Source organism: Pinus tabuliformis, chromosome 4_1, assembly GCF_031772625.1.
Source record: "Pinus tabuliformis cultivar Carrire ecotype Pingquan chromosome 4_1, CPIR1, whole genome shotgun sequence".
NCBI lineage: Eukaryota > Viridiplantae > Streptophyta > Pinopsida > Pinales > Pinaceae > Pinus > Pinus tabuliformis.
Window position 1 is genome coordinate 595,075,220 of NC_142303.1, and position 14,014 is coordinate 595,089,233.

The following is a 14,014-nucleotide window of genomic DNA, read 5'->3' on the forward strand; positions in this document are numbered from 1 at the left end:
TGGTTGGTTTCTTGACAGTGGAGCTTCTTTCCACATGACCGGTGACAAAAGTTTGTTCAGTACTTTGGAGGAGAAAGATCTCCAGATACTCATAGGGATGGGTAATGATGAGAAGTATAGTGTCTCAGGTGTAGGCACGGTTATTTTTCAGAGGGAGCATGGAGCTCGCCTTACCTTGACCGATGTCAAGTATGTACCAGGACTGAAGAGAAACTTGGTGTCGATCGCGATGTTGGAAGACAGAGGATATGATGTGGTCTTTACTAAGGGAAAGGTTTTCCTTAGACACATCATCACTAGACAGGTGAAGCAGATTGGTTCACGGGTCAAGAACCTGTATGCTCTTGAGGTTCAAGATGCATGCAAAGCCTTGAGCAGCAAGGCAACTGATGGAGACTTGGTGGTTGAGAGGGAGCGTATATTACCTCTCAACATGCAGAGCCAGAAGAAGTCTCAGACGATTGTGGAGGAGCCACGATCGGTGCAGCAGCTTCAGGAGGTTGTGGAGGAGCCACAACAGGGGAAGCTGAGAGGAGATCGAGTAGAGACTTCTACTCATCCAGAGACCTCCAGTAGGGGGAAACTTCAAGCCAGGTGGGCTGAGGGATCGCATGCAGCCATACCTCCAGGTAGGAGGTGGGGTGATGTGGATTGATCGTCCCAAGGAGGAGGGGCAAGATCCTTGAGGTACCCAACCTCTTGGATGAGACCTTGCTACGGGAGCCCCAATGCGTAGTAGCAGGAACTGACTGATTGGGTAGAGACAGATGCGGATGGAGCGGCAGAGAGAGCGACAGTGCAGGGAATCCCAGGATAGCGCATAGCTAGCAGGCTGTAGCAATGCGAGAGGCACAAGTGTTTTGCACAGTGTTAGGTGGCACAGAGAGGTGTGCAATGGTGCGAGATGCATGGAGATGTTGCAGTAGCGCAGATGTCAGAGAGGGAGCACTTGTCAGCAGCAGGTAGAGCTTCAGCATCAGAGGATGTTTCTATCCCAACAGGGAGGTCAGTTGGGAGGTGCAGTGCGGATGCAATGCTGGGAGATAGAACCAACAGCAACACGGATGCAGTCAGAGATCAAAGTGACAGAGGCTAGAGCAGTCAGATACTGAAGAGCACAGAGATGCAGAGTTTCAGTCGACAGAGGCAATAGCAGTCAGAGACTTTGATGACAGAGCAAGTGGACCGGCCAGATGTGTTGCATGGAGAACATTCCAGAGTTACAGGATCGGGTTTGAGAGGAAGCCTTTCTTGTTGAGAGGGAGTGTTGAAAAGTGTGCAACAAGAAATGCTTGTTGAGAGTGCAACAAGATGATGGAGCTTAGTGAAAAGAGTCGCCTTCACTAAGTGGGCCCGCAGGCTATTTTTGGCGCAAGTCTATTTTTAGACATATGGATCATGTCTATGGATGATTGATCAAGTTGGGAAAAATAGATGGACTTCTATTTTTGATGAAAGTGTGAATGATCACAGTGTGAGTGATCAAAGTCTATTTTTAGACTGGCTGTCAAAAATAGAAAAGTCAAATATTATTGTCTCATAATAATATTTGGACTATAAACTTAATCTTATTCTCTTGGAGCACTTCAGTTTGAGCTACGGAAGTGGCACATGCAGCTGTCAGAAGGAAATTCGTTTTTCTTATGAGTCAGTTGAGTTGTTTCATGCATGACTTCAGTTAGAACTCAAGTGAGTTGAGTTTAGTGGACTGGAGGTACAGTTGATGGAGTTGTGTTCAGTTTAGCTTTGTTAAACTAGTTGTATTTAGTCTAACTAATCAATAGACTAGAGATGAGTTGGGTGAATTAGTTATTAATTAATTCACAAGTTATTAACTCATAATGCAACTAATGAATACATCAGTTAACTCAGTTGCATATCAGTGCATGTTCAGTTCAACAGGGACAAGTGGTAGAGAATCAGATTGCTATCAGTTGTGACTATAGTTGTGCATCAGATCTTGCACGATCAAAGGATTGAGTATGCCAATGAGTTTGCTCACGTATCTTCATGATATTATAGCTGTTGCTCACGTCCAACATAGTGTGGGTGACTATTTTGCAGTGTAAAATCGAGTTTGGGAAGCTATTCTCATCAGTTCTCGAGCAGGTTTGAGCAGTGGAGGCAGGCAAGCAGCGGGAGAGATTTGGAGATCAAATCTGAGCTGTATTGTGTGTAACAGGTGGAGATACTTGTGAGAAGTATTATGCTTTGTATTGTTACATGATTCAATCAATATAATATACAGATAGTGTGGGGTTTTTAGCGAGATGCTTTCCCCGGGATACATACTGTGTTTATGAGTTTGATTGATGCTTCTATGTGTGCCTGTGGATGTTTCTGCTTCTGTAATTTGATGATCAACGTAGAGGAGATTATGTATTATACATGTTCTGCTTAAATTGTATGATCAGGATAATCTCTGTTGAATATGTGTCATATTATTCAAAATTTCTACAGACAATTATTAACTACCTTGCCTATGACAAGGAGCTCTATGCCCTGGTGTAAGCTGTGAAGAAGTGGAAGCACTATCTAATGGGAAAGGAGACAATAATATACACATATCACTAGCCACTATAGTACCTATAGGCCCAAAGTAATATACAATAAATCAAGCATTACAAGTGGATGGGGTTTCTACAAAAGTTTCATTTAGTCATTATGTACAAGATAAGGAAGCACAAACAAGTTGACCAATATGGTTACAAGGCCACCCACATCAAATAGCATAGCTTCGGGAACTCTAATGCACATGGAGACATTCACCCATGATGTATATAAAGAGGCATATTCAGAGGATGAGAACTTTAAAGAAGTTTTTCAGCAGTTCTAGATCTAGAGTCATGTGCGTGATGGCGACAACACCATTGACTATCATCTCTAGGATGGGTTACTATGCAAGCTGGATAATTTATGTGTTCCTAAAGGTGAGTGATTGTAGATAATTAGAAAGTCTCACACCTCCAAGGTAGTAGGGAACTTTGGTGTAGGGAATAAAGTGGCCAACTTGCAGAGGTATGTGCATTGACCGAAGATGCAAGAATAGGTAGTTAGGTTCATGAGAGGATGCATTATTTGTTGTACCATCAAGCCTAATAACAAGAAACAGGGACTATATTATCCCTTACCTATACCCACCTATCCATGGGAAAGCATTTGCATGGACTTTGTGGGAGGCTTACCAACAACTAGGAAGGGACATGACTACATGTTCATGGTAGTTGACAAGTTCAACAAGATGTGTGTTCTAATGCCTTGTAAAAATACCATTAGTGTGTAAGAGGCAACAAAGTTTTTCTTTGGACATGTCTACGTGCACTTTGGTATACCAAGGAGCATTATTTTAGACATGAACATGAGATTTCTTAGTGCATTTTGGACTACATTGTGGGAGAAGATGGACATGAAGTTGGAGAGGTCTACAATATTCCATTCACAGATAAATGGGTAGATAGAATTAGTCAGTGAGACTTTGATGCAACTTTTGAAGGTTTACAATGAGAAGCATCCAAACATCGGGGATAAGAATCTCATATATATACAACGCTCTTATAATAGACAGTCCACACTTCTACTAGTAAGTTCCCATTTTGAAACTTGTTTTGGATATTTGCCACCTTCACCTTTTGATATTACATATGGGCCAACATAATTGGTAGTTCCATTGGTTATAAATGTTCTTCCAAGTAGGTAGATCATTTTTGTTTTATCCTTGTATTATGTCCTTACTCTTTGGCCTAATACATGGGCCTTTAATATAACACATAGTCACTTAATCCCCATCCACCATCCACAACACCTAAATAAGGGGATTACTGACTTTTACAATATTTGGTTCTCTAGATAAAAAATTGGTTTTAGAATATTTCCTAGATGTCTTCCCTATTAGCCCCACTACTCCATTGAGATTTAATCCACTCGTTAGAAGAAAACAACTCCCTCAAGTCATTTGTATAGGAAATGAGAGATCATAATGTGAGGAATTTTGTTATAAATATGGTGATGGTATAACTTAGTAAGCTCTCAATTCCCTTGTTTTCCCTCATAAGGTTCAACACATTCATGTGGTTGTAGATGTATTTGGTGATGCACTTGGTATGATATACAACCTTCTTCACACAAAATAGTTTTCTTATATCCTCCTAGATGAGGTCTAGGAATTGTGTAGCACATGACGTCCATAATGTGATTGGGCGTTTTTCTTTCAAAAACTTACCAATGGAACATAGTTAGAGACAATATCATAAATGATATATGCAATATTCTCCCCCATGACATGCACAACCAACTTATCCAACTCTGAAATAATAATTGTGTATCCTTTACCAATTAAATGCATATACTAATTTTAGAAACATGGGTCCTTGTGAGTTAAAAACAAGTATGGCATGAGACCTTCCATCATCCCATCTATCCCACATGATGGTGCATCTTCTTTTAGTCTGTGATGTTTTATATCCGTTCAAGTACTCATTTATGGATCCAACACATTCTATAAAAGTATCCCCTTTAGTCATTAAAACTCATGCCTTCAAATCCCTTACCATATTTTAAGACCTTTAGAGCATTGAAAGGGACATGGGTGTCATATCACCATCTAGCCACACATTCAATTGTGTATTCTTTGTATTGCTTCTTCCAATGGCTATTGATTATGGACAAAGTGTTACAAGTAGGGGTTGTGGCAAGTGCAAAAAAAAAAACCATTAATCTTCTTCATCTTTAGTGTAGGGTTGTTGTGAATTGGAGCAATATATCTAAAGGGTGCCCTACCAAAAGAGTGGAGGAGCCTTCACAACTAAACATATGGGTGCAATCTCTCTCCTTCTCCATACTTAGATTCAATCTATTCTTTCTTGACCATTTCTACTAGATATTAATCAATAGATGCTAGCATTTCCTATCTAATATTTGGGTAAACATGAAGGCATGACATGACTTACCCTTGTATGCTAGCTAAATGATCTTTCTCTATGAACCCACCACCACCATCATTTCCTTTTTATAATATTTGTAATATTTTTTCCCAGTAGTCTCTTCACATTTATTCCATGTAGACATGGTAAATAATGTCTCAAACAATGAAAACAAATATGCAAATGCAAAAACTATATTTAATTATTCTCTAAAGCAAAAAATCAACAACAAATTTATGAGAAATATAATAAAGTTTTAAAATACTCATAACATACCTTTGAACGGGCACAAGTACAACTTGGTCTCAAATATTGTTCAAGATTATAGATGATATGTAGAATGTTGATGTAGATGCCAAATCCACCAAAAATACTTTTAAACAATCTTAAGTTAGTGCCAATCTAACTTTGATTCAACTCTTTTCACCATTGCTTAGTAATATCCTACTTACAAATTATAAAAGACAAATCTGTAAGGAAAATATAAGGGGCTTGTCATATATAGTGATAATTTAGGTTTGGGAGCACCATCATCAATAACCCTAATATGGTGGACTTGACATGGAGGCTAATGTGCACATGAAGAGTGCCTTTTTAATATAATCTCGCATCTTTTCCCTTCATTGAAACTTTCATTAACTACTCAAAATATGACTTTAACTAATTGTGCATCTAGCATTAGGTTCCTTTTGTGTGCAATACCTTGAGTTCTAACAAAACTTAGTGTGAAATTATCATTGGCTTTATTTGTGCACAATACATTAAGTTGTAAAATTATTTTATATTTATCCTTTTTTGAAAATTATCATTGTTGACATGGACTCAAAGGTCAAGCAAACTAAGAAGAGAAGGGTCAAACAACTCTTCCAGGTGCACAAGAGACACAAGCTTGCTCCTGAGAATCAAGGATTGTGTTCTTAACTAACTTTGATGTCAATTAACATGTGTTGATAAGTAAAAATAAAAAGAGGAAAAAAAGAGAAATACAATAAAGGGAAAACAAAGTCAGACTTGTTTATATATATATATAGAAAGAGAGAGAGAGAGAGAGCAAGCTCCCAAGAATCAATGATTATATTCTTATCTAACTTTGAGATCAATTTCTACAATCTAGTATGAGAGGGATGTGTAAATCCATCAGTGCTCAACCTCAAGTTGACACGTCCCTCTTTAAAAATAAATGTTCTTTAAATTAAAAAAAATGTGGATTACAATAATAAAAAAATGAAGATACATGTTTTACCCTACATATTTGGATATCCCTATGAAATATCATAATCTTATATCAACTTTATAGAAGAAAAAAAAATTAACTCAAATTTTAAAAAATATATATTATATTTTCACTTTTGAGTATGAAAAAGTTGTATTAAAAATATTCCAGTACATGATTTAAATAAAAATATTTCAGTACATAATTTAATTCAATCTCAAATTCATGCATATGTATATGGAGATAAAGTAAATGGAAAAATAGTATATTGTTGGCCATAATAAAATATTTCAATGCAAGAGGACTAATTAAAAGTAAAAAAAAAAAAATCAAACAAAAAGATATATATAATTCATTTCATTCTTAGTATCAAATTAATATGCAACATTTAAAAAATATTAATAACAGAAAAATCATTTTAATGTGGACAACATAGTCCATGCCTAAAAAATTTAAATGTGTATATATTATATATGATTAAAGAAAACTATATATATTATATATAAAGCAATTGGAAAAAATATTTTTTTGTGGTTAAAACATTTCAAGTAGTTTTACTATTTTACAGTGTGGCCATTTTTTATGTATATTTTTTATCATTTTCTTTTTAAATTGGGTATGTTAATGGCAAGTTTAAGTGTGTACTGTATATAATCCATGCTCTGAAGTAACTTTTAAAACATTGAATCCATTTTATAAATTCAAAAATGCAATTTCAACAATGAAAAATGATATATATATGTGTGTGTGTGTGTGTGTGTGTGTCAATGCTAATTACAAATTTAGTGAGCTTCTTGTATGCAAATTTTTTATTCATTTTTTCTACTCTAAAAAAGGTTTGCACCTCAAGGTATTTGATCCCTCTCGGCCCTTGCTAGATCTGTAATTAAGATGAATCTATACTATTAAAGGAAAAACAAAAACATATGAATTTTTTTTATATTGTTGCTAGTTATGACCGATCACAAGTTCAGCTTTCTTGGATTCTTTTATGATAAAACCTCTTGTGGTGAAGCCCCATAATCAAGATATATGGTTTACTCGATTTACTATAATATAGAGAAACACTTCAAATATATATATAAAATACCTTTTCATTTCAAACATATATATATAATCACTAATACCTTTTTATGATACTTGTTAGAATACAATTACAATTTTGACATTCTAAGAACATTTGCTACTATAATTTCAACAATATTCCATGTAACGAGGTTCCTTATCACATATACAATATTCCCAAAGACGATGATAATTACTTCAAATCAACAATTAGATATTAATTGCAACAATATATTTTGCACTGTGAACTCTCTTCACTTTTATAGTGAAATCAAATCAAGATTTTTGAACAAAGGTTGCCCCTGACCCCTCAAGTGCCTGAAAAAAATTAAATTGAGACCTTTAGTTGCTGTTTTAACTCATACAACTGCAAAGCCTTAAACCGTTCTCCTCCAGTATCTAGACATATGCTCATGAAGCTAGAAGTGCTGTTGCCCTGCACGATTCCTCCCGATAGGAAATATTATTCTGGGCATTTTTATACTTATAGCAGCTGGCTAAGAACATGTATATGCAGAAGTTGACTGCACTCAGAGAGGCTAGAAGCCAATAAAAGTAGTCTAAATGAGCTTTGTTCAAGTTTTCTGCAAACCAGCAACTTCTCTGGCTTCTGCAACTAAGCTTCTCAGTAACTGAAATAAGGATGCTGCTAAGGAAACTGCCAACCCCTAAAACACTCAGATACACAGCAATACCCAGGCTTTTCATAGTGTCTGGCATCTGATCATAAAAGTACTCTTGCAATCCTACTATTGTAAATACATCAGCTATGCCAAATAACAGATATTGTGGAAGCAGCAAAGAAATGCTCAATGGAATTGTTGCATTGGGAACATCTACGAGTGCATTGGAAATTGTTGCCTTGATTCTTCTTGTCTCTGTTAACGCAGCAACAATCAATGACAGAGTGGAGATGAACATGCCAGTGCCTATCCTCTGAAGTAAAGTTAGGCCCCGTTCATTCCGCGTCAAGTTTCTTGCAATCGGAACAAAGATCCGATCATAGATAGGCAACAGTACAATAATAGATAGGCTAATAAAACACTGTAAGCTTGCAGCAGGAATCTCAAAGTGTTTTCCAATCTTTCTATCCATTGTGGCGCCCTGTTTTGTGAAAAATGTTGAAGATTGTGCATACACAACCCCAAACATCAAACATGACATCCAAATTGGTGACAGCCCAAGAACAGCTTTCACCTCTTCAACGTCTTGGACTGTGCATAGTCGCCAATTACGGGTTGTTTTGCACTCATAGTCTAATTCATCTTCAACTGTGGCTTTGTCGAGAAACCTGAAACTCAAGAATGAGGATATCCATCACAAATCTCTTGGTTCATTTAAAACTGAAAAGAACTGAGCACAACCAACAAAAAGCAAGAATAACAAGACTGAAATGAAACAAAAATAGGACTTAGGGACTCATTCCACCTTAGTTGTGGTCAGGAAGTAGAGATTCTGTGCTGTATCGCTAAAATCTAAATTGTCAGTACACCCCACCCTGCTTCCTACATTATGATTATTTCAACTATCAAGAGCTTCAGAAATTACCATGTCACATGGCAAAGCAACTGTGGCTCCAATAATTTCAATTTGCAAAGCAACTGTGACTAGTTATTGCTTACCTGAACTGATCAGTAGGCAAATACTGTCTTCTTGACCCAAACTTCAAAACTTCTCTTTCCGCAGCGGCAGCCACTTTACTTTTTTCTTGATGAGAAGGAGAAACATTCCACTTGTGAAACGTTGCAACAAAGACATGTATAATTCGAGTGAGAGGACTACCGCTAGGCAGTTTATGCCGGTAAAATCTCGTCCCGCACAAGAAGATGAACAGAGCTATTGCCATAGTCAAGGTGGGAATGCCAAATCCCAGACCCCATCCAACATTGTCCTGAATATACACGAGTACAGTGACTCCTATAAGACTACCAATGCATATACCACAAGTCCAATAGTTGAAGAATGAACTCTTATGCTTCTTCTCTACCGGGTAGTCCTCTGCAAACTGATCTGCACCAAATGCTTCTAAACAGGGTTTGTGGCCTCCTTGCCCCAGAGCAACCAGGTAGATTGAGAAGAAGAAAATCCCAATCTCATTCAAACTTCTCAAAGAGGCCGATAAGGTGACCAAAGTCAATCCCTGTAACAATCCATTTCATGCAGTGTTTGTTCCTCAGTCTCCATTCACGAGGTTAAAGCAGAATTAAACAACTATTTTCAAATCCTGTTGTCCTTTTAAATAGGGGTTTAATTCGCCCAAAATATACAGCAAAACCTTCTTGTATCCGTCAAATTTTGCACGAATTCATTGGCAAGCAATTGTACAGATACAGAATTATCAATTTCATAATATTACAACATTAGAAAAAATGCCAGTGGGGTGCCAGATACTGGAAGGTCAACCCAATAAGGGACTGATCAACTTGGCGCTAACAAAGGATTTTTCCTTCAAGATCTATTCATGGAAGGAACGTCCCTGTTGGCTTTAGTGAGATGGTCCTGATTGACTTAATCCTGGGGCCGGGGCAATCACATAGGTTCCATGCTGACAATACGAGGGTTACTAACTGTTTTTCTTGGATGGTAGGTTCGATAATTTGGTAGTCCTGCTCATCCATGAGATTGATTTCGAACCAGTGCAATACACAGGAAGTGCTTTAACATACACTCTATCATCATCTATTTTACACCTAATGGGTGTGGTTCACTAACTGTTAAGCTGTCCATCAGTTCCATTTAACTGCCCTCTGCCTTGGCTGTATAGCATGAATTTAGAAGGATGGGACATTGAGACTGAATACAAATTCTGGGTTGTTTCGAGCTCCTCTCTCAGACCTAGCATCTGAATAGAAGGAAGCCCATTCAAACTCCTCATTTCTTGAAACATTTTTGAAAAGGAAAAAGTGAAAAAGAAATTACTTATCAGCTTCTAGCTGCTGTATGCCTAGCTGTCTAGTCCGAGTTTCAAAGGAATGAGATTCGGTGCAAATCTAGATTGTTTAAGATAAACCATTACCTCTCAAACCTAGCACCTACGCAGAAGGAAGTCCACTGAAACCCCTCAGTGGATATTTCTTGAAGCACTTCAGAAAAAAGTAAGAGGAAGCAAAAAATACTAACCAAACTTTAGCTGCAGTCTACCTTAGCTGTTTAACATGGGTATCAAAGAAATGAGATTGGGTGCAAATCCTAGATTGTTATGGCCAACTAGTTACCTCTCGGGATATGTTCATAGAAACACTTTGAAAATGAAAATAAAATACTAACCATCAAATAGATGACAGAAGACAGGGCAATGGTCCAATATCGACCCAAATATGAATCTGCAACAAAAGCGCCAAGGAAAGGAAGCATGGCGACCACACCAGACCAGACATTCACATTCTTTGCAGCAGTAGTGGTGCTCTCATGCATAACATCTGTGAGGTAAGTCACCAAATTTGAATGAATGCCTGCATGGGCTAACCTTTCTGCTATCTCCACTCCTGTGAAGAAGATCATGATAAAGCATATGAACCAAACTCAACAGCTACTAAAATATAGTGGAATGTGTAAGAGAATATAATTGAAATTTTGATGATAAAACATTCGGAACAAACACACCAGCTACTACAATACAATTGAATGTATCAGAGAATAGAATTCAAATGAATTCATACCAATTATGAAGAGTGATGCTCTCCATCGTCCAGTGTGAGCTCTCCTAACAGAGTGTCCATGGAAATCAACTGATCCATCTCCAACAAAGCCACTAGACGAGGAAGAGTAATCTTCTTCCATTAATGTGTGCTTAAAAAGTTTTCATTGATTTCTTCTAATAATAACAACAACAACAGAGATACTTCTTCGAGTAGCTGTCAATATCAATAAGGACGGTAAGAGTTCCAACAACCTTTTATTTAAACTAAACAATTTTGTTGACAATTTTGTTGTGTGGTCAATAAAAGAGCACTCCTAAATGCATAACTTGTGTGGTCAATTAAAGATCATTATTTCAAATGACAAGACACAGAGCTCCTCTAAAAAAATGACAAAGACACCTAGAATTGGACCCTATTTGATTATAAAATTAATACATCTGTTCATAAATTGGACACCTACTGCAATATATTTACAAAAGTTTGAAAAGAATAAAACATGATGATGAAGAGTGGAGTCCCATGGAGATGAAATGATTAAACGATCCCAAATTATTCAAAAGCACCTTGTAAATTGATGTCTCTTTCATGGGCATGGAAGCAAATTGATAGAAGGCAGTGTCCATATGTCCCACTAAACACAAAGCAGTATAATTTTAATCATTACCAGCAAAGAAACAACGTTATAACTAGACATGGTCGAAAATTAAAAGCCAAGTGGAGCACAACCTAGGGTTAGTCAATATCAATAAGGACGGTAAGAGTTCCAACAATTATAAATAAGGAATTTATGATGTCAATATCAATAAGGAATATCAATCAATGAGAATTAAATATATGAAATTTAATCAAATATATCACATTCAAAAAGATTTTTGTGAAGATTTTTGTGATTGTTTTAATAATAAATAAAATATTTGTGAATTTCATATTTATAAATATTTTAATGAATTATGAAAAATATGGACTTCATTTGGTATACATTTATTTCAATGAGATTGATTTCAATGTTGGTGATATGGATCTCATTTGTCATTTCTATTATTAAGGGGTTTACTATTAGTAAGTTGCTATTTTATATTTTGTACGAAAAATGTAATGTGAACACACATTTAATTTTAGTGTATTATCTAGTTTCTTATAAAGAGTGTTTGCTTAAGGTTTGACTTAAACATATCAGAGTTAAACACATTATCATTCTAAGATATGTTCTTCATTATTCCGTTAAGACACAATTTAATGTAAAGACCTTTCTTTTGCCACTTAGGTTGTAGTGCCCATTTGTATATTTGATGAATATTTTTTCTTATTAATATGAATAATGTATTCCAAAATAAAATAAGTAACAATATACGATTTGATAACAAGTGGTTGTAAATATATTTGGATACACAAAACCATGATTTATCTAAATGCATTCCACATTTTATGCTAATATGATCATTTTTTGTGTTTGAAAGTTATATCATGATAATGTCTTTAGAGTGAGTTTCCTAAAAATTAAAATAAGGATCGAGTACTATTCAATTTATGTATCATCAATACAATATCCATTATCTCAAGAGTCAAGTTTTTAAGAATTGGCTTTAAAAGTTATGTATGTTATTTTTTATTGTTGAAAGGAAATGTTAAATATCATTAATTTAAGCTTTACATGGGAAGAATGTATTTTCCAACATATTATGGACATTGGTAAGCTATGAAGAGTCATTGTTCATTTTACTACATGACAATAATAATAATAACAAAGATTTACTTTTAATTATGAGTTGGAAATAGGGAAAAACATGTCTGCTTAATTAGTTTGTAAGAAGAAAAGAAATGAAGACTTGTTTATGCTGATAAGTTGCTAATAAAAATAAAGACTTTATTTATTTTCTAATTTGTTGACAATGAACAAAAAAGATTGGCCTCTATTCTTAGTTAGTTGCATCGAGAGTTGGAAGGTGCTCTATAGGCTAGTATAGGACAAATGTTATGTAACATTACATGACAATGAAAAATAAATAACTAAATGTGTACATATGTCCATACGACAATTTTTTTTTGCATATGTACATTTGCAGATGACAACATCTAAAAAAAACCAACGTAGACCCATCTTAAACTCGGATTGATCATGCACCAAGAGGAATCAAATTTCTTTAACTGTAATTTTTTATCATTTATATGAAAGAATTAATTCATAACATGAAATTAGATGATAACAAAATTTACACGTTAAGAATTATGATCTCTCTATGTTTGATAGATTCTGGTTCTAAGATGAATCTAGGCTGTTTTTGTTGAAAAATGCAGCAAGAAAGTCTCAATTTGATTTTTCCTTGGTCAAATTGAGAACATTTGAATTTCCACATTGCCAGAAAACTTGGATGCAATTAACTTGTGTGACATGGCTCTTGTCATTCAGTTAGCTTAGTAAATTCGAGTTACAGGAGTTGTAGTTTAGTTAAGCATGTGTGATTGCTAATTTTTAGAAATCAAGGTCATTTATTTCAAGTTATTTTCAGTTAAACTAGTTCTAACAGCTGGAGGAACTAGTGGAAGGTCAGTTGTGCAGTGGGACAACAGTGTAACTAAGTGATCATTTATTTAAATGATCAAGGAGCCAAAAATAGCTAGTGCATGCAGAGAACTCGAGTTTCCTAGTTGTGGCAGAGATTCTAAGGTAGTGTAACATCAATTGTATACTAGCCTTGAGTGTACAGGTGTTGCATGCAGTCAGATGATCAACCTTGGGAATTGTGCAATAATTTTGGAGGAAATTCCGAAATAATTGTAACAACCCCTGCTTGAATTTCCATATAAAAAAATATAAGACCAAGGTCATGGGACATGCATTCCAAGCTGAATGGTGGGAAAAAAATCCTAGTTGGTGTTCATTTGGTTTATTATGGCTAAGGAGAAATTGGAAAAGGCAATGACAAAGGCTTTGGAAAGGCAAGAGGCATTATTTATGAAAATAATGGAAATTAGGAGAAAATGAAGGTCAAAGGTCAAAGGTTGCATGTGAGGAGGGAAAATAATGGAAACTGAAGAAAATAGAGGTCTCAATGATAAAATGGCTTCTGAGGATTAGTTCATAGTTTTTTGTCAGTGTTAGTTTTTTGTCAGTTCAGTTTTGGAGCTCTTATTTTCTACTCTCTCTCTCTCTCATACTCTTAGACACTTAGAGTTTT

The 14,014-nt window shown here is 35.7% G+C and overlaps 1 protein-coding gene across 1 annotated transcript; it reads right to left on the bottom strand.

Annotated features, from left to right (window-relative positions):
- Positions 1–7,342: 7,342 nt before the first annotated feature.
- LOC149177379 (protein NRT1/ PTR FAMILY 5.10-like) lies at positions 7,343–11,004 on the bottom strand. Its single transcript, XM_089420110.1, has 4 exons — positions 10,857–11,004; positions 10,465–10,682; positions 8,820–9,337; positions 7,343–8,488 (listed from the first exon to the last, which is right to left on the bottom strand). Exons 1-4 carry the CDS (start codon positions 10,975–10,977, stop codon positions 7,609–7,611), a joined length of 1,737 nt encoding a protein of 578 aa, XP_089276236.1. The 5' UTR covers positions 10,978–11,004; the 3' UTR covers positions 7,343–7,608.
- Positions 11,005–14,014: the final 3,010 nt, after the last annotated feature.